Source organism: Heptranchias perlo, chromosome 25, assembly GCF_035084215.1.
Source record: "Heptranchias perlo isolate sHepPer1 chromosome 25, sHepPer1.hap1, whole genome shotgun sequence".
Classification (NCBI taxonomy): Eukaryota; Metazoa; Chordata; class Chondrichthyes; order Hexanchiformes; family Hexanchidae; genus Heptranchias; species Heptranchias perlo.
The window spans coordinates 35258321-35283804 of NC_090349.1; the positions used below are offsets into that span (position 1 = coordinate 35258321).

General features: G+C 40.7%; 1 protein-coding gene across 1 annotated transcript in view; it reads right to left on the reverse strand.

The window, feature by feature from the left end:
• The window catches only part of morc2 (MORC family CW-type zinc finger 2), a 70037-nt gene extending 44768 nt beyond the window's left edge, over positions 1-25269 (reverse strand). The window contains exons 1-7 of the mRNA XM_068005991.1: positions 24885-25269; positions 15731-15784; positions 9752-9786; positions 7630-7698; positions 4163-4253; positions 2273-2381; positions 1621-1780 (exon numbers count right to left, since the gene is read on the reverse strand). Of these exons, the coding sequence (XP_067862092.1) occupies positions 1621-1780; positions 2273-2381; positions 4163-4253; positions 7630-7698; positions 9752-9786; positions 15731-15784; positions 24885-24952 (586 nt within the window). The 5' untranslated portion in view covers positions 24953-25269. The remainder of the gene's footprint in view (positions 1-1620; positions 1781-2272; positions 2382-4162; positions 4254-7629; positions 7699-9751; positions 9787-15730; positions 15785-24884) is intronic.
• Positions 25270-25484: the final 215 nt, after the last annotated feature.

Sequence of the window (25484 nt, forward strand, 5' to 3'; positions counted from 1 at the left end):
CTCCAGCCTCAGTTATTAGCCAAATTCTAAAAAGCCTACCTCAGTTCTCCAAAAATAATAGATGCAAGTGCATCATGAGGCAAGTGTCTAACAATATTGTGTAGTTTCGTTCCAAGTTACCCAAACACAAACTCTTGTCAATTTGTACAGAACTAACATGCTGAATTAACACTTATCCATCCTCATGCACAATGAAATTTTTACTGTTACCCCAGATTGGTAATAAAGTTAATTTTCAGGGAGCCTTTCCAAAATGCCCACTTTTTTTTCAAAGAGAGCCCAAGTCTGGTAGATCTAGAGAACCTTCACTAATCTGTAATCTCCTCCAGCCTGACAACACCCCCCCCCAACCAGACTCTACATTCTTTGAATCCAGATTCCTGTGCACCTGCTCCCCTTTTCCCACCACTGGAGACCACACCTTCAGCTGCCTAGAATCCATTCTCTGGATTCCATCCCTATACCCCTTTGTCTCCCCAACTCCCTCCTCTTAGACACTCCTTAAAACCCAATTCTTTGACCAAGCTTTTGGTCACCCTTCCAAATCTGTCCTTCTTTGGCTCAGCGTCAGCTTTTTTCTCCCCCCACTGAATGATCTTGGGACTTTTTTCTACATTAAAGACATTCTATAAATTCAAACTGTTGTTGTAGCATAGTTTCATGGCTGCCAGTTGTCCTCAGTTAACTCACCCAAGTGGTCAGACTTTACGTGTCAGCCTTGTCAGTGAGTATTGGCAGGATATTCAATTGCAGAGGGTATCATAACTAAGTCCTATACTGCCCTCATAAAACGTCCACTTTCCAGCAGTGGTCACCGAAGAGCAGTCAGGAGCAGGAACCCTCGATGAGTTTCTCCTCCATATCCCAGGAGCATTGAGATCAACTATAGCATCCCTAATGGAACTATGGCTGAGAACAGTAAATATAGCATACACTGGAGATCAAATCTGTGACTTCCTGGTCTATATGGCATCATACTATGCTGCAGTGTACTTATCAACTATGCCATCATGGGGGCTCCATGGATCTTTATTTTTAAATAAAGGGGGTAAGAGAAGAATTAAAACTCATTGAACACAGAAATGTACAAGACAATAAAAGACCAGTGGTCCATTGATTAAACCACACTACACTCCATCTCAAAGCCCTCAATCACTCCTTTGTCAAATTGTTATGGCATTCTAAATAACCAAAGAAAGTTTTCCAACTTGGACCACACCCAATAACAAAGGTTTTCCAGAAACTCTTGGTAACTTCGAGTCCAAATTCTAGCCCACACACCTATTATTACCCATGTCCATTATCAATTTCAAATTCCTCATCCTCAAATTCTTCTGCACCTTTACTTGGATCGGTCCCCATGATCTCCCACAGCTCTACATCCTCCGGTCAATTGTGAATCTCCTCCATTTCACTGCCACTAGTGGCAGAGTCTTTAAACTAAAATTCTGTTCCTAGACCTCTTTGGTCACTTCCTCTAACTTCGCCTCTACTTCCTGCTTGGTGTTCATCACTCCTTCTGTAAAGCACCTGGGACATTTTATTATGTAATAGTAGCTATACAAGTGTAAATGCTTTTTTGTTGTAATTTCTTCCAACTAAAATAAAAAAGGTCCTTACCATTACTTTCTTTGATTTTATCAAACTGCTCCATGACCTCTGACTCGGATTTGAACGGCGAGTACTTGTAGATAAGTTCTGTTTCGATGGCAAACTTCTCAGGGTTGTCGGTAATGGGCTCCCTGGTTCTGGAATTCCATGTTGGAAGTGGAACTATCACCTTTATCCCCAAAAAACCACATGCACCATTAAAATGAAGCACATATAGAAAACGTGTTCAGGACAATACCCCCACCACCCACCCCCCCAACTTGTGGGCATGAGCTATTAAACATTAGATATGGAGGCTCCCCTGTTAACTTAGTTGATGAAGGCAGTGTGACATTGACCAGAAGCTCCCAGGATCGATTCCTGGTCTATGCAGAGTTATTTGATCTCAGCTTGGCTGGCAAAAACTGCCCTCAGCTCCCTGGGTTTGAGACAGGAAAAACAGACATGGTTCCCGCTCCTGATCACTCGCCACTGACCACAGCTGGTGAATGTACAGATGTGGAAATCAGGTGAGGGCAGGAGTGGGCTCAATGAATAGCCTACTGGCACTCACCATCTGGTCTTACCCCTGAAAAATTACCATTTGGGTCAGGTAATAGAGGAGACAAAGACAACAGGAAAATAAACATGTAGAATAGTTTAGTTTTAAAACAGATCTAACCTCATCAATCCCTTCCTCTTCGTGAAATGTTCGTGAAAGGAAAACACAGGTCATCGTTTCCTCTTTCTTTGTGAACAGAATAAAGTCTTTGCCAATTCGCATTGAACCACTGAGTGAAGAGGAAGAAGATATTTAAATTTTACCACAGTCTTATGAGCTTTATTCAACATGGCCTCTCTGACAAGCCCAACAACTTCAACAGGAGTTATCAACTATTCTCCTCAGAGCCACTGCTAAAGAATTTTTCTTAAAATCAGTAATTGTTGCAATTGCTGTCCACCTATGCACCTTGTGGACAGGTTACACAATGACTGGTGTGGTCTACATCCAAGCTTGCGGCAGAGATCCTTCTAAACAATGGGTTTCCTATCTGGTCATTTTCCACTGAATCTCAGCTACAGTCTTGTTACATAAAAACCAAAACATACAACAATATTCTTATTTCCCCAGTACTTCAACTGGAGTTACTACTCAAATTTAGTTATTACAAAACAGTTCTTCCATCACGGATATAGTCACATGTCCCGAACGATGTCCAACATCACGTCCACTCCTAGCACAAATGTAAAACCCACAAAATAAATGTCCTTGTAATTACTCCCAGTCATTGATTATTCAGTATATAGAAAAACATTGAAAGGCATATTTCTTTTACACAATAATCTTCGCTACCTCTATAACATTGCCAGTCCCTGGCCCACCACAGCCCCATCACTGCTAAATCCTTTACTCATGCTTTCATCACCTCTAGACTCTATTACTCCAATGTCCTCCTCCCTGACCTCTCATTCATCACACACCATAAACTCCAATTGGAGCAAAACACAGCCATCTATACCTTTTTTCTCCATTAGTTCTAGGCACGTGGGCAACACTGCAAGGCCATATTTATTGTCCATCCCTAGTTGCCCTGAGGTGGTGGTGATGGGCCTCCTCGATCTTCTGCAGGCCTAGTGTTGGTGGTGCTCCTATAATGGAGTTAGGTAGAGAATTCCAGCAACAATGAAGGAATGACTATATATTTTCGTCAGAATGGGTTGTTAATTGGAGGTGATAATGTTTCTACAACATTGCTACTCTTGTCCTTCACAGCGGTAGAGGTTGCAATGGAGCAAGATGCTGTATAATTAACCATACTAAGTCCCGCTTGCCCATCACTCCCATCCTCACAATCTACAGCCCTCCATGGCCTCACATCACCTTTTCACTGCGACATCCTCCAGACTTAGATCTCCTCACACACCCTTCTGTACTCTAACTCTGGCCTTTTGCGCAACCACTGGTGGTAGAGTCCTCAACTACTTTGGCCCTCCCTGCTTAATTCCTTCCACCTTTCTTCTTCTCTCGCTTCCCACCTTAAAACAATTTCTCTTTTTGACCAAGCTTTCAATCACTCCTTCCAATTTCTAACTCCATGGAATAGCATCTATTCCCTTATCTCAATTTTTTTCTCTCTCCCCCCACCTCACCAAAAAAAAAGTTTGGGATGTTGTCTACAGTAAAGATATACATAAACACAATGGCAGCCGTTTACCTCCTCCTGTCTGTCTGTACAGAGGTGGCTTTGTTGAAGTTTGGCAAGTTCCAGGTGCATGACTACAGAAATTTTCCAAGCCTACAGGATCAACTGCTTCAAATATATCAGCAGGAATCAGCAAGGTCTATGGGAAATTTTGTTTTAAAAAATTTAACTTTCCCACTGTTTCAATAGACCTCAAATTTTGGAAAGGTGAAGGAGAAGAATACAAAAACCCTATAATAGTACTTCTATAGCAATCAGCAGTATCCATCATGTCATGAGAATAATCCAGTGATTGTTTTGTTAAGAGAGAGAAGTACATTAAAAAAAACACTAAACAATATGAAATGACTGAAAATGGAAAAACATACGACTTGAGCCCATTTCCATACTGCCCAATTTGAGTGGATTCTGGAGTCCTTTTGGCAGATTTCCCAAACTGGATCACGCTGGCAGCCTCATCTGTTGGGAAGAAAGTTGAACCAACTTAGAAAAGCCCCCTGTAAAAAAAATACTGTGTGACGGGCACGCCACGAATTCTAGCATCGCAAGACATGGCTAGGCCTACATCAAGAACGCTGCAAATCCCCTTGTGCTTGCTAAACTGGTGGAACTTGAAATTAGTTTTAGGTGAGCTACACTACAACAAATGGTCAGAATTTGGTAGCGGCTAGAGCAGGTAACAAACCATGCTGTCTTCATTCACCATTTATCCAATACCATCAGATTTAAAGCACACATGGGCAGAACTGCAGCACTGTATTTTACAATTAATGTGTGCCCTTTTCATGCAGAACCGTACACAACTCCAATCCACTGTACCAAGGAGTAGCATGCCTGCATATACAATTCCCCACAAAGTCTGCCAGCATCTGCCATGCCATTATGAGATCAACTGAGCACTGTCAAGCCCCTTCATTGATAGGGAGATCAATCAGGAACTGTTGTCGCTTATTGGCAGAGATTGCCTGGTGTGAGGTCATTTGTCCATGCTTTCAGCCTCCATTTTGGAGATTTTGAATAAGAGGAGCAGGGAGGAAATAAAATCCTGCCCTGCTGTAGCTTGAAAGCCCAGCAGATAAAAGCTAGATGCAGCAGGGAACATTCACAAAATCAAAGGTCATAAAAAAAAAAGCCAGAATACTACTCATTTACCATTCTCCTGCTCACCACACTCACTGGTACAATTCAGGTTCTCCCCAGCCCCCAGCTCGTCTCTCATTCATGGCTAGACTACAATTTCCATAAGCAGTTTCTGATGAACCAAAACCTGCATTTTTACCCTCCACTGGGTAGTTTAGCAAACTTCAGGTCCAAAAATTAAGTCTGAATTGCGATAAGCTTTTTACATGTTCTCCCATCCCCTCGGGTGGAGGAAAAATGCCATATTGCTGAACCACTGTATATAGGTTAATACTATTGTCCAACTTTACTTACAGATGTGGGGTGCCCAGATGTTCTCCCCTTACACAAGAGGCTGGGCAAAAAAACTGGAGTCCATGAATGAGGCTGTAATTTCAAGCACAACTCGAGTGACATTGCCCCACCACCTCAAAGTGAATTAACCAAAACAGCAATGGTGACAATGATGCCAAAATCGTAAATCACAAGTTGTAACGGATTCCAATTGCTTAGCAACCACAGAACCACCTTCATCCAACAATTAATTCACAATTCTGAAGCACTACCGAAATTACACCTTTGCTTGTCAAACCTATTGCCCAGCCATCAAGCCTTTTGTTGGTTGTTTTCTTGTCGACTGAGTGCCTGTCTTCCATTTTGTAACTTAGTAAAGAAAGAGCATTCTCCAGTTATCTAGCTATTTAAGAAAAATAGCTGCGGAAATTCTTGTGCTCGTCATTTCACAGAGATCCCAGAACTCTCCTATTCCTCTTTGAAGCAGCCACTAAACTGTGGCCAACATTAGCCTGAAATGATTTTTGGATTTTCCCTCCACCTTCTCCAAGGGATAAGATTGCAATAAACTCTTCAATGTGCTGACTTTGCCCTATAACTGAAACCTGCTCAACTTTTCCAGTTTTTCTGTGCAGTTAACACTACAAATGAGAAACAAGACACTTACACAATTGAGGGTTCAATCCAATTAGAGTACGACATTTGGGGGCAATGCCATGCAAGCACTTTTTGAGCAATATCACTGATTACTTGTAGACTGTGCAAGTAGGGATAGTGGGTACACCCAACATACTATACAGACTGCACAGAGCAGTCAAGGTGATGGGGTAGGGAGATATTTATTGAGATCAAGTGTCTACAGTAGTGTCCCACAAAACAAATTGAAGTCTGTGACGCTCCAAAATCGCAACGAGAATTATCAATTCACTCTATTACCTACATAACAACAGTAAAGACACTTTAAAAGTAATTCATTGGCTATATAATTACAAGTTTGTTCTTTTTTGCGTGAAAAAATAGCAGGCAATCCAAACTCATTAAATTTAATTTATTCTCCCAGAACCCTTTGAATAAGGCAATCCAGCAACACAGGTCAAAGTTTCACCAAATGCTCCTAATTACATTAACCTCACTGTAGTTAATCCAACAGTAATAAGAACAATTTGTAGCCTTGGGTTGTGCAAGAAATGACCCACCCCTGTCCAGAGTTGAGTGGCTGCAATTTTGAAAACTCCCGTAACATGGCATTGAATCAAATACACAAGGAAGGTCCCATATTCAATCCGAAGTCAAAGCAGAGTAACCAATTCTTGGGCTTGTTGGGGACAGGGAAGCTATGAAAAATGTCACACTTGATTATTAGCCAGTGGGATTTTTTATTTCTGATTTTGGACTGTACAGCAGGTTGAGTGTTGTAGTAGTAGCCAGAAACAACAGTAGCAAAAGAAATCTCAAGCTGCTATGACATCATGTTGCCATGGTGTCCATTAACTGGTTTTAACTTGATGGGTTTACAAAATATTCCTAGAATGTATGAACCAGACTAACTATCATTGTCTATTTCCTCAATTGACAGCCACAACACCATTCTCCTTACCTAAGGAAGGATATACTTGCCTTAGAGGGGGTGCAGCCAAGGTTTATTAGATTGATTCCTGGGCTGAGAGGGTTGTCCTATGAGGTGAGATTGTGTAGAATGGGCCTATATTTCTGGAGTTTAGAAGAACAAGAGGTGATCTTATTGAAACGTATAAAATTCACAGAGAGCTTGACAGGATAGATGCTGTTTCCCCTGGCTGGTGAGTCTAGAAGTAGGGGGCATAGTATCAGGATAAGAGGTTGACCATTTAGATGAGGAAAAATTTCTTCACTCGGAGTTGTGAATTTTTGGAATTCTCTACCCCAGAGGGCGTATATGCTCAGTCGTTGAGTATATTCAAGACAGATTGATAGATTTTTGGACTCTAAGGGAATCAAGGGGTATGGGGATCAGGTGGGAAAGTGAGTTGAGGTAGAAGATCAACCATGATCTTATTAAATGGCAGAGCAGGCTCGAGGGGCCGAATGGCCTATTCCTACTCCTATTTCTTAGGATCTTATCTTATGTTCTTATAAAATTAAAATCACTACTGGTTGCTGCTCTTGAACAGCCAGCACTGCCTTGCATGTCCTCTTTCCATGGCAAAAGCTCTTCACCTCCCTTCACCCTGACAGCACCATGGAGATCCAGAACATGTCCCTGAGCAGAATTGTGAACTCTCTGGTACAATGCGTTTTGGCAACAACTGCCCCTCTAATCAATTATTTATCTCCAGTTACATTGGAGAAAGTAAATTCACTATTCCATGCTATACCTCTGTTTGAATTGTATCTCTTAGCTGTGCCTATCCTGAAGTATCACACCAGGATCATGTTTACTTACTACAATCCATCCCGTCTCCATCGTCCAGAAAACATAACATAAACGTTCCCCGCAAATCCACATTGCACACTGCAAAACAAGCAATGAATTTTAGCAAGAACCACAAGAGACATAAAATATACATAAATACTTGGTCATTTTACTTTATTGAGTGTAAACACGAAACATTCTCACGTCAGATACAGCACAGATTAGGGCCTGAGTAAAGCTCCCTTTACACAGCCAATGAGCTCATCTCAAAAGAACACCAGTGTGACATTTGTATTTCCGATACCAGCCATCATCATTGAACAAGGTTGCCAATTTAGTGAGACTAATGCCAAGCTATGGGCAGCTTATACTGTAGATTCTCAACTGCCAGGAACCAATGGAGACTGTCCCTGTCCCAATTTAAGATCCTTATCATTGGTACAAAGGAACTTTCATCTGAAAAGTGTGAGGTGGACTCAGAGATCCTAGAGGTGAAAGGACACTGCAACCTACTGCACCATCCAGTTCCCATCTATTTATATAAAACTAAAAATCTTGCATATGGCGAGCACTTCTTGTACATATCACCAGTACTTCATGTGGCTTGATTTTTGCGTAATGTCGACTCTCATCTTCCTTACCTCCCCCACATTTGCTGATGGAAATGTTGAGAATTACTTTACAAAGCTTTTTTCCATTAATTTCTTCACCAGTTATTTAATTCATTTGAGCTCCATACTGTATTCATTTACAGTTTATTTTCTTTATCTCCCCACTACCTGAATGTATTCCCCACAAGCTTTGCTGATTTACAATTTAACATCTTTGTCTCCCCACTGCCCAAGAAGCCCATGCAACACATTTTGCTACTACCATTGCAGAGTTTCCATTTGTTTCCCAGTTCATTTAATTAATTTAGGGTTAGGCACCATGCTGTCTGCATGTAGATCAAAAGCACAAAAACACACAAAAAAAGATTTTTTTCCCCCTTCCTGCGACTTATTGGGATGGCCGTCATGTTTAAGTAAAAGGCTTTTTCATGGTCTTGCTGTTCCATTTTCTAATTAGCTAGGATTACTGCAGTTTCCACTAAGCATCCCAAATTAATTTGTAGAATTTTACATGTTACCATTTTCTGCATATCATGTTAAAAATTGAAGTGTGTAATAATATTTTCCAGCTTGAAATGTAATTTGCATATTAACAGTTAAGTTTCAAACCTGTCAGCCCAAGTTTGGGATTAAAAAATGCAAGCAGCTATTCAGACCAGCAGGTCTCAGGTCCCACCACTGGTCTGTGCTGCTCCCAGCTGGGGGCAATATAATTGGCCTCAGCAGCCCTGGACTAGGAAGGTGGAAAAAAAGGGAGAAAAAATATCAGGGACATCGATTACTGATCACTTTCCAATAATTCCTGCCGGAATGTACATGCGACAGAGGGTAGGTGAGGACAAGATGCCCTTCCTGGTCAAACAGCTTGCAATGTACATTGTCTATGTTCACATGAAGAACAGCTATATTAAAAAAACTCTCACCCCTTCCCCGCTCCCCCCATAAGATTGTGCTCAAATGAATTATGCCATTAGACTTCAAGCGACAATAAGGTTTGAACAATGTTGTTCTTGAATGGCATAAACTCGCACTTCTATTTATACACTTTTATTGCAGCTCAACGTGTACAGACACAAGATTGGATGAATATCATACCACTGAACAATCAAGTGCAGAAAAAAAACAAGACCTAGGTAATGACAAGACATGAAACTAGTGCGTACATGGTGTGCTTTTGAAAGCCATCATCCATCTGCTTCTCAAGGCAGAACCCACATGAAATTTCCTGCCTGACTGCATGGGCAGCAGTCCTGCTCCCACACCTCTGCCAATAGTCACCCACCTGTTCTCAGGTGTTGGAGAGCAGCCCAGGGCGAGTAGTTAGCCAATTTTTCTTGCCTCTCAGGAAACACCCAATCTCTATCCACCTCACCTCCCCAGAATGTCACAAATCTAAACTTGTCACTTGGGGGACATACTGGGTGCAGACTTGCATCTCGACATTCGGTGGTAAAAGCATCATCCCTTAGTTTATCAGGATTTATTTTATGCACCTGATAAATTTAAATAGATAAAAAGGAAGTGATTACACCTTAACTCACCCGTGTAAATGTCCACTCTTGTAGCAGCTGCATCCCTTCAAAATTTAACAGAGAAAAAAAACACATGGTTGAAATCAGTGAGATGGAAAATTTAGTTTGAGGGCACAGAGGGCCAAACCTTTCAGGACCCTCTACAATCACACTTTTTCAGTACTGAGCCTCTGGCTGTAGAGGATACCAATAAATTATAGAAAAAAAGAGCTTCCTCTAATGGCAGAAGAAGGAACTACACTATGCAATATATCATATAGAGATCTCACTCCTTTTTATAGGTCTTAATTCTTTCTCCCTCCTGCCCCTTTTCCAAATTGGTATCTGACTAGAGCTATGAATAGATGTTGAGGCAATGGCCAACTCACCAATTTCTTTAAAGGCATGAACAGAAAATAAAACTATGAATACTAGAAATCTGAAAGTACAAAAAATGGTGGAAATATACAGAAGGTCCATCAACATCTTAAGATAAGGTAACGTCTTCATCCAAAACATCAACCTGTCTTTTCTCTTTTTGGATGTCGACTGTCCTGTGTATTTCCATCATTTTCTATTTTTAATTTTGTCATTAACTATTCACATTAAATTTGAGTATTGGAATGGAGAAAAATTAATTGCAGAAGCCATTAAGCATCCAATCTCATTTCATTTCCAACATTTCAGTGCTGAAATAAGTCTTCAACTTCAATTAAAAGGCAAATCTGAACTTGGAGTCAAGATAATAGCAGGCCTCAAACAGGATTAAGAGAAGACTGATTTGCATTGACATTATGTTTAATACCAACACAAAAGAGTATGGAATCATAAAAATTTATGGCACAGAAAGAGGCCACTCGGCCCATCGTGACTGTGCCAGCCGAAAAAGAGCTATCCAGCCTAATCCCACTTTCCAGCTCTTAGTCCGTAGCCTTGTAGGTTACAGCACTTCAAGTGCACATCCAAGTACTTTTTAAATGCGATGAGGGTTTATGCCACCCTTTCAGGCAATGAGTTCCAGACGTCCACCACTCTCTGGGTGAAAAAATTTCTCCTCAACTTCCCTCTAATCCTTCTGCCAATTACTTTAAATCTATGCCCCCTGGTTATTGACCTCTCTGCTAAGGGAAATAGGTCCTTCCTATCCACACTATCTAGGCCCCTCATAATTTATTTGAGCTCAATTAAATCTCCTTTCAGCCCCTTCGTTCCAAAGAAAACAGCCCCTGCCTATCTAATTTTTCCCCACAGCTAAAATTCTCCTGTCCTGGCAACATCCTCGTAAATGTCCTCTGTACCCTCTCTCGTGCAATTACATCTTTCCTGTAATGTGGAGACCAGAACTGTAAGCAATACTCTAGCTGTGGCCTAACTAATGTTTTATACAGTTCTAGCATAACCTTCCTACTCATATACTCTATGCCTCGGCTAATAAAAGTATCCCGTTTGCCTTCTTAATCAACTTATCTACCTGTCCTGCTACCTTCAGGGATCTGTGGACATGCACTCCAAGGTCCCTCTGTTCCTCTACACTTCTCAGTATCCTACCATTTACTGTATATTCCCTTGCCTTGTTTGCCCTCCCCAAATGCATTACCTCACATGTCTCTGGATTGAATTCCGTTCGTCACTTTTCTGCCCACCTGACCAGTCCATTGATATCTTCCTACCATTTACAGCTTTCTTCCTCACTATCCACCACATGGCCAATTTTTGTATGATCTGCAAACTTCTTAAATCACGCCCCCTACATTTAAGTCTAAATCATTGATATACACCACAAAAAGCAAGGGACCTACTACTGAGCCCCGCTGGAAACAGCCTTCAAGTCACAAAAACACCCGTCGAGCATTACCCTTTGCTTCCTGCCACGGAGTCAATTTTGGATCCAACTTGCCACTTTCCCTTGGACCCCACAGGCTTTTACTTTTCTGACCAGTCTGCCACGTGGGACCTTGTCAAAAGCTTTGCTAAAATCGACCCTCCTTGTTACCTCCTCAAAAAATTCAATCAAGTTGTTCAGACACGACCTTTCCGTAACAAATCCATGCTGACTGTCCTTGATTAAGCCGTGCCTTTCTAAATGATGGTTAATACTGTCCCTCAGAATCTTTTCCAATAATTTGCCCACCACCTAGGTTAGGCTGACTGGCCTGTAATTACTTGGTCTATCCTTTTCTCCCTTTTTGAACAGTACAACGTTAACAGTCATCCAGTATCATGCCTGTAGCCAGAGGGGATTGGAAAGTGATGGTCAGAGCAGTCACTATTTCCTCCCTTGCTCTCCTCTTAGCAGCCTGGGATACATTTCATCCAGGTCTGACGATTTATCTAGTTTCAAAGATGCTAAACTCCTTAATATTTCCCCTCTCACTAAGTTTATCTGATGCAATATTTCACATTCTTTCTCCTTAACTGCAACGTCTGCATCCTCCCCCTCTTTTGCGAAGACAGACGCAAAGTATTCATTAAGAACCATACCCACATCTTCCACTCCCACAAACAGGTTACTTTTTTGGTCTCTAATAGATTCTACTCTTTCCCTAGTTATCCTCTTGCTCTTTATTTATATAAATGTTCCATATTTAAAAAACATCTTTGGGTTTTCCTTGATGTTACTTGCCAATATTTTTTCACACTCTCTCTGCTTTCCTAATTTCCTTTTTAATTTCACCCCTGCACTTTCTATACTCCTCTAGGCTTTCTGCAGTATTGAGCTTTCTGTATCTGACATAAGCTTCCTTTTCTTGCCTTATCCTACCCTGTATGCTCCTTGATATCCAGGGGGCTCTAGATTTGGGAGTCCCACCCTTTTTCATTGTGGGAACATATTTGCTCTGAACGCTCAATACCTCCTCCTTAAATGCCTCCCACTGCTCTACCTTCAAGTAGCTGTTTCCAGTCCACTTTTGCTAAATCACATCTCAGCTTTCCTCAGTTGAGAACTTTTATTCCTGGTCTATCTTTGTCTTTTTCCATAACTACACTAAATCTAACTGAATTACGATCACTACCGTCAAAATGCTCTCCCACTGATATCCCTTCCACCTGCCCAGCTTCATTCATTTTAGTCTTGACCAAATTTTACTCATGAGGTGAGGGATGCTGGTATCAGAAATTAAACATTTTCCACTCTTTGCACTAAGTGGTAACATCAGGTACTCCCAGATTAGAAATAGCACAGGTACGATGCAAAGTAAAACCTTTGTTTATGCACCAGTCTTCCTTGTGGCCTCTACGAAATTGCTAGCTAAGTATGAAACTACAGGAAGTTATTAGCTGTGGCCTCGCACCAACTAGAGAAGCAGAGTAGCAACATATTTTCATCCCAAGTCTGTCGCAATTCATCAAAGGTCTCAACTGTAGGAATGTGCCCTCACCTGCTGCAATCCTGGCAGAGCTTGAAAACTTTGCAAATCCAATTTCCAAGTATAACAATTTTACATAACATATTATGTTCAATTTCTATTCCCTCAACACATTGCACGCATGATCCGCAAACAGTCTATCAAGTTTTTGTTTTCTTCTCTTCTCTGAAGTTACTGACTCATGCTGGGATAAGCATCTACTAGTGCCAGTTATCCTCATCCAATTCATGCGTCAGCCTGGACAAGGGGTGTCACCAGGCTATTTTCAAATGTGCAGGGTATCACATCGATGCCGGATATTGCCCTCACACAACATCCACTCTAGAGCACTTGCCAGCAGGAGGAGAAATTTTGGCTGATTTCCACATTGCAATCCAAGCACACTGGAGCCGATTTTAGCGCTCCGACTGCCACTCCAGTTAAGATCAGACCAGGAATCAGACCTTGGACCTTACTGATCCATTCAGACCAAGTCCACTCTTATCAACTGAACCAGAGAATCCTTGTTTACATTTTATTTAGATTTCTATAAATCAAGGGACCTCAGATTTAATTGTTCAGCATGGTTTTACTATATACTGATATTGCTGGCTGCACACATTACAGGGGAATATCAAGCTGAGGGAGAGCAGGGAGATCCAACGAGACACACGTGGTGTGAAACGGTGTTTGAAAAACATTTCTGATGGAAGGAAAAATTGCAGACTGTTTATTTTAAACAATTCAATAGATTATTCATAAACAAAATACTCTGCCAATTATTCAGAGCCATGAGCTGGATTAAAAAAAATCAGTTTGGAAGCATTACATTTTTCAACCACAGCGAAAAACAGCAAAATAAAAATTGCTTTTCTTCTACATGACCCATTCCAGGATGGATGATGTACATATAAAAGAAAAATTGCAATGGCAAAATCTGAAATAACAGAAAATTCTGAAAATACATAACAAGTGAGAGAGAGGGGAGGGGAGGGAAGCAGAGAGGGGAACTGAAACTAAGGTTTCTTCATAAGAGTTCCCATAAAAGAAGTTGACCTAGCTTTCTCTTCCAGGTGCTGAGTGACCTGTTTTGCATTTTCAGTTTTATGAAAGCCTTTGGTTGTAGAGGCAGGGTTGTGAATGTTTTCCAGTATCACTGGAGAACACAGCCTGGCCACACCGACATCATCCAGCCGAGAATGCATTATGTGAAAAATCAGTAGAAACCTGCCCGGTAGCTTTAGCCTTAAATAATGGAATGCATGGCAGCAGTCAGAGCTCTGGCAAGTTGTACTACTGTAAACAATTTTACAACACCAAGTTATAGTCCAGCAATTTTATTTTAAATTCACAAGCTTTCGGAGGCTTCCTCCTTCCTCAGGTAAATGTGGACCTGAGGAAGGAGGAAGCCTCCGAAAGCTTGTGAATTTAAAATAAAATTGCTGGACTATAACTTGGTGTTGTAAAATTGTTTACAATTGTCAACCCCAGTCCATCACCGGCATCTCCACATCAAGTTGTACTACAAAATGGCAGGACACAAATTTGTGCATGCAAATTTCTTAAACGGCATGTCCCATCTCAACAGTGGAAGATGCCAAGCTCCTTTTCCACACAAAAAAGACTCCAGGCTACTCTTGCACATTTCCCAGCAACCAACTACAGAGCACATTAACAAAGGGTTAGCAGCAGGTTTCCAATCAATCTTATTTGCCAGGGAAGGTATAGGATATAGATGATTACCTAAAGGAAAAGAAGCAAATTACCAAAAGCAGAACATATTCATTTCAAATCTACACTTTTGCCAACTCAAATTTTGGCACACCGTTGGCCATAATGAAAGCAAAAAGAATCTGAAAACCATTCTAAAGTCAAGAACTTGGAGATTCTCGGTAAAAAAGCACCGGATCATGTTGCCATTTGTGGAACTAGATGCATTCTGGGCAGTGACTGAAGCAGCAATTCAAACTCCTCAATGCGCTTCAATAAATTGTTCAAGTTGTGTATAATAGCATTTATACAGCGTCCTACCACATTGAAATGTTCCAAAGTGCGTCACAAAATCAATTGCTTTGAACTGCAGTGACTGTTATGCAGACAAACACAGCAACCATTCTGTGCTATCAAAGTTCCACGAACAGCTATCAGATGAATAACCAGGACAGTAGAACTCCCTGCTCATCTTGAAAGTGCCATAATAACTTAATATCCATTTGACCACCAGAACAGGCAGACATTAAATTGTTTCATGCGAAAGATGGCATCTCCAACAACAATGGCACTTCCCAAGCATTGCACTGGAGTGTCGGTTTGGTATTAATGCTGTGTACCAAGAGAGGAAGGGAGGATCTATGTGCACCTTTCACATAAATCAAAGAATTCAATGTTAACAAGCACACGAGAGGGGGAAAAAAAAGAATAAAGAGCATTCATAGACATTTCTCAGTTAGATAAGCACAAAATGAAATATAGAATCAAATCAGCCTTAATGGTGTAGGATTCATGGGATAAGCGTGGAAATGACAGAAGAGGAATGCAGCTATAAAGCCCTGCTAACAGTTCCACTCACTGCAGCCATTTCAACAATGTTTCTAGAGGAAGTTTCAACAGAGTGATTTAAAAATTATAAAGGCTGTAGGTTTCAACAAAATTGTGCTCCTACCTGGCATTGTCCACTAGCTCTGCCAATGCTCCAAAAAGAAATTCATGAGTGGTTCTGAAATTTAAAAAAAATGGAAATTTAAAAAAATGTACTCTTGTTCAAGTCTTGCCATCAAAATTTCAGTAAAGCATAGTTTTGTGCAAGAAAAATTTCACAGTCACACTGAGTATTATTTTGTATTAGCACTTCAGTAAAGTAGAATGGTGAACAGGTTAAGCTTTCACAATATATCCAATTGAACTGTGAACCCAGCAATACGATTACAGATTTTGTTTTTCCAAATTTGGGTTGTGTCTGGAGAGAGCATTACAAATTATGTTATTAGAAAATTTATATAGCACCTTATCACATCTCTTACTGTCTCAGAGTCCTTATTACTTTGAAAATGCAGTGATCATTACTGTTATATGGCAAACACGGTAACACGCAGCAGGATCCCACAAACCAGGACAGGGTGCAGTATTAGTAATTACAGGACTGTCACTAGCGTTGGTAGTCACTTGAGATCATGAATTAAATTAATAAGCTTTTTATATGATTTTAAGTATAATTTTTCCTAAATTATTGGCACTAGTATACTAAATAAGTGTCATTTAATTTATAGCCTTAATTATTTTTGTAACATTTTTTCCAGCACCTCTAAACCCTCAGGAGCATTTCACTGCAAATGAATGCTGGAGAATCTTGGCTATTACCACAATGGAACAAAGCAACAGTCATCAGCTGCAAAAAACTACCAGGCACCGAAGTAGGTGTGAATAGGCCAAAGTTTGATCTGTGGCTACAAATCCCTGCTTTAACTCACTATTAATTTTTAAAAAAACACCTAGAGGACAACCTCAGATCACAGCACAGCACTTTCCAGTCATGTAATGTCCAGGAGAATCAGCAGCAAGCCTAAATCAGGTCTGTCCCTGCATCAGAACAATTAAGTTGAAGAACCTCTGTAGTAGCTGTCAAGCATCATTGGTCCACCAATATTAGAGAAACTAAATACATATATGTATACATGCATACATACATATACAGTGACAGAGACACACACATGCACATGTTTGTTGGAAGGGGTTTGTAAAAATCCTACAAAGAAATTCTGTGCATATGGCAGTGCAATCAGCGCAGTGCATCAGACCAGTATCATTGCAACAGTCACTGATTCTGGGCACCGCACCTTCGGAAGGACATATTGGCTTTGGAGGGAGTGCAGCGTAGATTTACTAGAATGATATCCGGACTTCAAGGGTTAAGTTACGAGGAGAGATTACACAAATTGGGGTTGTATTCTCTGGAGTTTCGAAGGTTAAGGGGTGATCTGATCGAAGTTTAGAAGATATTAAGGGCAACGGATAGGGTGGATAGAGAGAAACTATTTCCGCTGGTTGGGAATTCTAGGAGTAGGGGGCACAGTCTAAAAATTAGAGCCAGACCTTTCAGGAGCGAGATTAGAAAACATTTCTACACACAAAGGGTGGTAGAAGTTTGGAACTCTCTTCCACAAATGGCATTTGATACTAGCTCAATTGCTAAATTTAAATCTGAGATAGATAGCTTTTTGGCAAAGGTATTAAGGGATATGGGCCAAAGGCAGGTATATGGAGTTAGATCACAGATCAGCCATGATCTTATCAAATGGCGGAGCAGGCACAAGGGGCTGAATGGCCTACTCCTGTTCCTATGTTCCTATGATTTGTTACATAGGACCAACCTGGGCATTGGGGGGGGGGGGGGGGGGGGGGAGGAAAAAAAGAAAATCTGATCAGGTTGTAGCCATGCAAGAGTGAAAACTGAAAAGGAGTAACTTCTTCAGACACTTAGAACTATTAACTTATATAGCAGACTGCCATCATGCACAGGGAATATGAGCTTACAGCATTCAAAAGTAAATTGAAAGAGGACCTTAAGTGACAGGATTCTAGCATATATTTCTAATAAGATATATCTACAGAGGAAACAGCAGTATCCCTTTCATATGCCTTTATTTTTCCTACAGAAGTAGAATATATTCCTTCTCCCCATACCCGAAAAAAAAAATCCAGGTTTACAAACCAGATACAAATGTTGTCAGTAGGTCATTTAGTGTATCAATACCAATGTGCTTTAGGTGAAATTTTTTTAAAAAACTTTTGTCAGTGGGGTTTAATGCTATGCCATAATTCTTGTGAAATACTCTTAATTCTTCAAATTGCTCAAACCATTGGTAACAGACCTGTAACCAACAGCACATCGTACTAATATTACACAGGTCTCTTCAAGTACAACCCAAATGTAGACGACTAGAATTTATAATCACACTGCCGTGTGTGTTTTACTATGTCCACAATTTAAGTGGGCATAGTACAAACATTTTAAACATACACCATTACAGTTTCCTTAATCCCAGTGACATCACAGCTCCCACCACCATGATAGCTGTAATATTTTACTGTCTGAAACCTTCACGATATTTTTCTTTTGCAAGATGCCAAATGCAGTCCTACACATTTGTTTCCCCACTTTACAAATTGAAAACCTTGTAGCAGCACTGAAGATGTGTAAATGTTCACAAACCCCTGGGATTGCTTCTCAAAGCCAGTCAGTAGTTTCCCCATTAAATTGTTCTGCTCCAGTGAAATCAGATTCCCACATCACCAAATGTCCCATGTTCTGCACAGCCTAGGCACTTTCTCCATCAAAGGCAAAGATTAGTGCATAAATAAAACACTGGATCCATCTTGAGGGAATATTCAAACCTGGAGAGCCTACTGCATCTCAACACAAACGCACATTTTTCCCCTCAATAATGAACTCACATCACAAAATATTAAAGCAGCCAGCAAAAATAATAGCAATTGAAACAGTAAGGTGATTTAGTCAGGAGGCAATATCGTTGAAATGTAAAGACCGTCACAGAAATAAAGACGGGGCCCGCAATGTCTTCATAAAAATACTGCAGTAGTGCAGGAGGATCCCAGCTTTGATCCTGGATGTGTCCTCAGTATCCTTGAGCTTGGGCAGGGTGGTGAGAAGGAAAAAAAGGATGCTCACTCCTGATCACTATGCAATGACCTCGGCTGGAAAGTGCTAGTGTGCGCACATCAGGTATGGACGTGATCAGGCTCAGATTTGATGCCCCATAGCTATTTAGTCTGACATTACTCACAGTCTGTGTGCCTACATTAAGAATGAGCACCTGGTTGAGATCCAAAAGGCCCATTGGTGCCAGGGAGGCCATACACCAGCATGACTGGCTGTCAGGAAAGACAGAACGGAAAGAGGAAACATTTTGCAACATTCTTGGCCACTTAGGAACCACCTGCTCCAAAGCTCAGAAATGCTAGCAATAATCAGAGTAGACTGGTCTTAGATGGCATTCCCACGAAACCCTTCTATCCCCCGACCCAACAATGCAAAAGACAGCCAATGCAAGACATTCTCAATCCGCAGGCAACTCCCATTGCATTATAAAGTGATAGCACTGGAACTAAGGTTAGGGGAGAAACTGAAATCAGCTCTATGAGACAATGAAAATTATTTAAAAGTATAAACAAGACAAAACACATGTGGAAGCAATATTTCATATATTTGAAAGCTCCGAAAGCTTGTGGGATTAAAAATAAAATTGTTGGACTATAACTTGGTGTTGTAAAATTGTTTACAATCATATATTTGAAGTAGCTTAATAACCATAAAATTAAACACCCAGTGCGACTGCCCACTAGCTAGCAATAGCGGGAGCCTTACTTGTTGGGAAAATGATCCCTTCACCTTACAGAACTACTAATAACAGCAGCCCCTTTGGTGGCAGTGTTATAATGGATTTAAAGTGATTGTCAGTGCCGTTGCAGGTGCACTGAGGTGGTTTGTCTTGGAGCCTAAGGAAGCAGCAGTATTCCAAATGGAAAAAACTCTTTCTATGGCCACAGGCTGGCTGAGTACTTAGCCACCCATACAAGTCCGTTTTCCCCATTGCTAGTCTGTAAAGATCTTCCCCAGCCATCGAGGAAGGGTATACAACCAATAATGGCAATATTCATGACTTTTCAAACAACTGCGTGTACAATTGCTTGTCTGTTCACAGCCAGTGCTATCGATTCAGTTCCACAATTCAATGCGCAGATTCCATAAACTGGGAGCCCCAGCATTTTAAAGAGGATCCTCTTCATAAAACAAAAACCATGCTGACAGCAGAAATATCAACACAACCAGGATATTGCAAAGCAATTATAAAAAGTGATTCTCAGGCAGGTACAATAATAGAATTTTCCATATGGAAATAAAATTATATGGTTAAAGACAATAAAGTCATAACATAATTGTGATTGTTGCAAACCCAAGTTCACAGGTTACAAAGGTCTGCATTAAGACATTATTTATATTGTGGTTTATAAGGTGGGTTCAACTTGATACTGTAAACAAGTCATTTTAAAAAAGTGCTTATAACAGTTAATTAGAACATATTTCAAAAGGATAGAACTAATGTGGCTACTGGTTACCAATTCAAAAATGGTATCCCGATTAGGACATTGGAACCGAAGGTATCCAAGATTGGACTCATTTGTGAAAGAAGGTGCAGAGCAGAAACCATGATGTTTCCGAACATGGTGGAGGAAGGAAAAACAGGGCATGTGATCCTAGCCCCTCTAACACACCTTTTAACAGCCAGTTCAAGAGTGGCATTGTCAAGAGGTAGGAATAGATTATTGTGAGAGCACCATCACAAAGACTGTAGAAGGACCACCGCCACCTTCTCAGGGAAACAAGGGATGGGTAATGTATGCAACCTTGCCGGCATAGCCCACATCCCGAGAACATGCATATATTAAAAAGAAATCTGCAGAACTCTTCAAATTCAGTTGCCAGAGAAAGACACTTTACTTTCAGACAAAGTGCTCTAACAAAGAGTCTACTACACCTGAAATATTATCCTGTCTTTTCGCTTTACAAATTCTTTCAGACTTGTGTACTTCCAGTACCATCTGTTTTTATTTCAGCTTTTCTCTTTACATTTACTTTCAGACAAGCCTGGAGCTAAACTAGACACCAATTGTGTGCTTGAATTATACTTAGACAGCCTGTCTCACTCTTTATGCATTCGAAATTAATGAAAGCAGCAGATAACCTGCACATAATGCAATGGACCTATTTTGCTCCACAGACAGACAAAGTAAGTATATCACTTCAGTATGATCCAGGTGCATTTTATCTGTAAAGTTGCAGCTCAGCTACATTTCTTTCTATGGTTTTGCCTTCTCCAGACAACTATTTGATTTTGTACCTGGTCTCAACGGAAAGGTTACAAAACCCAAGGGGATCCTTGGAGGATTCCAGAGGTGATGGTGCAGGATAGGAAGAGAAGCAATAGCATATGGTTGTTCTGGTTACAATCAGATAGGTAAAGGTGGAACCAAGCAAGGGCAGTCCCAAGGAGCTGGACAGTGGAGGAGAGATGTTGGAGGATGGTGTGATGGCCTAGTGTTATGGTAGCGGACTAGAAATCCCGAGATCATGAGTTAAAATCTCACTAGGGAAAGTTGTGAAACTAAATTCAGTTAACCTGGTAATTTGTGAGCGAGCACCAGAAAAAAGCTGCAGATTATTGTAACAAATCAACTGGTTAATTTATGTCTTTGAGAGAAGGAAAGCTGCCATCCCTACCCAGTCTGGCCTAAATGCGACTGCAGTCCCTCAATATATGGTTAACTTAGCGCAGTGGTCCCCAGTAACTTCTCAGGGCAACTAGGAATGGGCAATAACTGCAGCCTTGCCAGTATCACCTACACTCCGAAGACAAGAAGGGATAACGCATCACGGTCACAGAGAATGTTGTATGTCACTTTGGTTAGGGTCATTTTGGTGCTGTGGGAGCGGTGGAAATCTCATTGGAAGGATTCAATCAGTGGTGTAAAAGAGATGGGCACATGCTTGGGAGGTGACAACTATAACACTCAGTGGTTCATCCTGAAAATGGGAGTGACTCTTGTTGTGAACATCTTACCATTTAACTTCAGAAAATGTACACTAAAATGTAAGTGCCAATATTCTGGAAAGCAACGATTGCTGTAAACCTAGTGTTTCAGAACAAAACGGACTACTCATTCATTCTTAAACAGCACAGCCTTTAATACTGTGCAAAAAAATGTAACAGATGCCTCCTTTGCCCAAATGCCTACATGTTCTGAACAAGAAACGGGTATCTTTCTTGTTCAGAACATGTAGGTATTTGGTACCAAGCCTTCCAACAGACTATATTCAACTTACACCATCAATGACTCTTGAAATCTATTAATTTCAAGTTCCACACTGCTCGATCTCCACCTCAAAATGATTCCTACATATTCTGTGCAACCTCTCGAGAGGATTCCCTTCTCTTCACCTTCAATCCATTTAGCTTTGGCCTCAACAAGATGCCACTGCATTTGGTTATGTCTCACACAGCTCCAAGTCACAAGACTATCACATCCAGTCTCATTTCTTGAGGGTCCATTAGATTCAGCTCTTCTATCCAGCTTAACATTCAACAGAATTTACTCGTGAGTCCACTACACATTCACAATGGCAGAGTACAGAACCACATGTTTACAGAGCAAATGGTTGGCAAAAGTTTCAACTCTGCAGTAAAAACTAATGGGCTGCCAACAAAACAGAACTTAAAAAGATACTTACTGTTCCTTATTACACATATGCATATGTTAGAAACAAACTGTTGACAAAAAGTTCAAAGTAGAAGCTTCTTCAACATGGGATCAGAGTCCAATGAATGAATCTTGGCACCGAGATACTCTTCCTAGTTTAATGAATCAGTTACTCTCCTACAATAAATGGTCCACTATCGGTGTGTACTGGTATCCATTAGAAAACTAGTGTTAACCTCAAGTCTTGCAACGATCCACTTGAATTACATCTATTCATTACCTCCATCAAGCTCAACTTTTCTCTCCATAGCTCCAATCAATGGTGCTCCACTAGTGTCAACTCTAGATACACTTGTCCCTGCAAATGTATACTTTATTACCTGCACTTGATCAGATATCTTCACAACGTAAACAGTTTGATGAGAAACTGTTCTTCCCAAGCAGAGGGAAGCGATATAGGGTAAATGATCAAGAATGATGCAACATAAGCTTATAACTTACGCACTCAACAATCACCTCCTCTCCTGGATGGTCTATTCTCTTAGGACAATTACTGGGGCCTCCTGTGTAGAAAATTTCAGCTTCGGTTGTCTGGCACCAATTTTTAATTAGCCTTGTAAGCAAGCAATGAAAGGAATAATCTTAATCCAGAGGGCCTTCAGTATCTCTCATATTAATAAAGAGTTCCATACAAATGCCACCTTTAGCTTTCGCCAGCAATGTTTCAAAATTTCAATGTCTTTTCTGAACCCAATACATGTTTGGACCTCAACACACATCCCCCTCCATTTTAAGACAAACACTAAATTTCTGGCAACCACTTATTACATCTGTAAATAGCAGCAGAGACTGCACACTAAGTGCGATAATGGCAGCTGCTGTTGAGATCTAACTAATCCATGATCTGTGGAACTAGTTCCTTGAAATCTAAGACAGTTTTCTCACATGAAAGCTGTCTCAAACAAAATACATATTTGCCTGTTGTATCAGTTAATACTCACTTATGGGGAAAAATCATGATGTTGGCTGGGGGCTGTATGCACTGTACAGCACAGTACCAAACTACAAATCAAGAAAATCCCATGTTCACTTTCTAGTCTGTGCTTAGTTAGCCCCAGTGCCCACAGGAGCTAGGGCCCCCACTCCTGATTGCTATACAAGGAACTTTTGGAAAGTTCACTTGACATCCGGAAAAGACAGGACCAGACTTGCCATGATGCCCTCCGCAGAATGACATTTTGGTTAGATACTACAGAGCTCCTGGTGCCTATAGTCGCATCCCTTCACAAATCATTGTTTTAAGAGTGGGGGGGGGAGGGGGAGAAAGTTGAAAGAATTGACATTGTTGCACTTGTCTTGCGGCTATATCACCCATGCTTATTCAAAATATGCAATCTCTAAACAAATCCAAGTCTTCTGATCTCATCACAGCACCAATTATGGATATGCTCCTTGGGATTTTTTTTTACTAGGCGCTATATAAATGCAAGTTGTTGATTATACTAACCAATTAAGCTGAATGCCAAATATTTCATTTAAATAAGGTATTCTGCTCCATCTGGAGTTTTCCACATGGTTTACCTTACAGATGAACCACAAACAATTTTGTGACTTGATACAAAGTTACAATTTCATCTGCTGGAAAAAAATGTTTATATCGCCAAGAAAGAAAGTTGGCCTCCAGTGTCCCTATTTCAAAATATATATGAGAACACAAGCCAATTCTTTTGGCTGAAGAATTGACATGTACACCTGCCATTTCTGCACCATTTTCACATAAAATAAGGACCAAAAAAAACATAAATTAGGTACATAAAAGAACAGAGTGGACAAAATAAATTAAACTAAGCAACTAAACAGTTGACAACAAGCATGAACATCACCAGCACAAAATAAACACCAGCGAATTAGACAGTCTTCACACCACTCGTGTGGAGAGAGCTCACAAGCAATTTTGAAGTTTTGATTTCTTATGTCTATCATTTTGTCAAAAAGCCAGCTTAACAAAATGCAGATTCAAACTGATTATTCAACATGAGAGACTGAGGTCTTCAACTATAAATTTATAGTCATCTCTCAATTGCAAATTATGCTAATCTACATAAAGCTTTAGCAATCTTTAGGTTAGTCAGAAGAGCTTCTAGGTTAACAAGTCGTTGTCCCACCTTGCAGACAGCATCCTGCCTTGACAGAAATTGGTCTTTCTTTTGGTGGGCTCCAATAGATCCACACTTATGTTATATATGTATATATCTCCAGTCTCTACAGATTAAAATATGTATATTAGTCTACTTCTGATAATTCAAAATTCTTTTACCCTAAAAAAAAATTTGAATTGAACATCTTAGAATTGAGTGGAATATATACAAAAAAATAGAAATGTATAAAGTGCGAAAATATATTTAATGTATTTTTTAAGAAAACTGTGTTTTTTTTAATATATATATATTTTAAGTTGCACTTTCAAAAAAAAAATCCATGTATTGCTTTAACCTTAGCCCTGATACAGAGGCGTTTCTCTCTCGCCCTATCCGGATACTCACGAGTTGGTGTGCAGGTATTCGAAGGTCAGTTGTGCTCGGTTTAGGCAATTGTAATTGGTACCAGCCATGGCGCCTTCCCTTCTCTCCTAACGCAGCACCCGGGCTTCCGAACGCCTCCGCCGCGCTCAAGCTCAGGCTCTCCCTCAGGCTGCGAAACTCGGGCCTCTCTCGCTCTATCTTCGTGTATAAATATCCCAGCCACATTTATCGTTCATTTATTAACTAACGTGTTGGGGTTAAATCTAACCCGCCGCCTTTCTCTTTTCCTCACCCCTCGGCCCGGCTTCGGTGCCTCAGTCGACCGACCGGTTGCCGTGCCGTGCCCTACCCTGCCCGGTTACCTCACAGCTTTTCCCTCTAGCTCCCACGACCGCATCACCACGACACTCTTTCAAAAGTAACTGCAGCCACCGGCCGGACTGCGCAGGCGCGGCGCCTTTCCGCCGCTCCTCCCGAAAACTCGCGCGTGCGCCTCAGCAGCTCCCTCTACCAGAGTGCCAAGTCTCACTCCGTTTGGAGAGAAATTCGCTCATTTTGTTTTTTTTTATAAAAAAAAAAGAGACAGAGAACTTGAACGTATTTTAAAATGAACCACAGGCA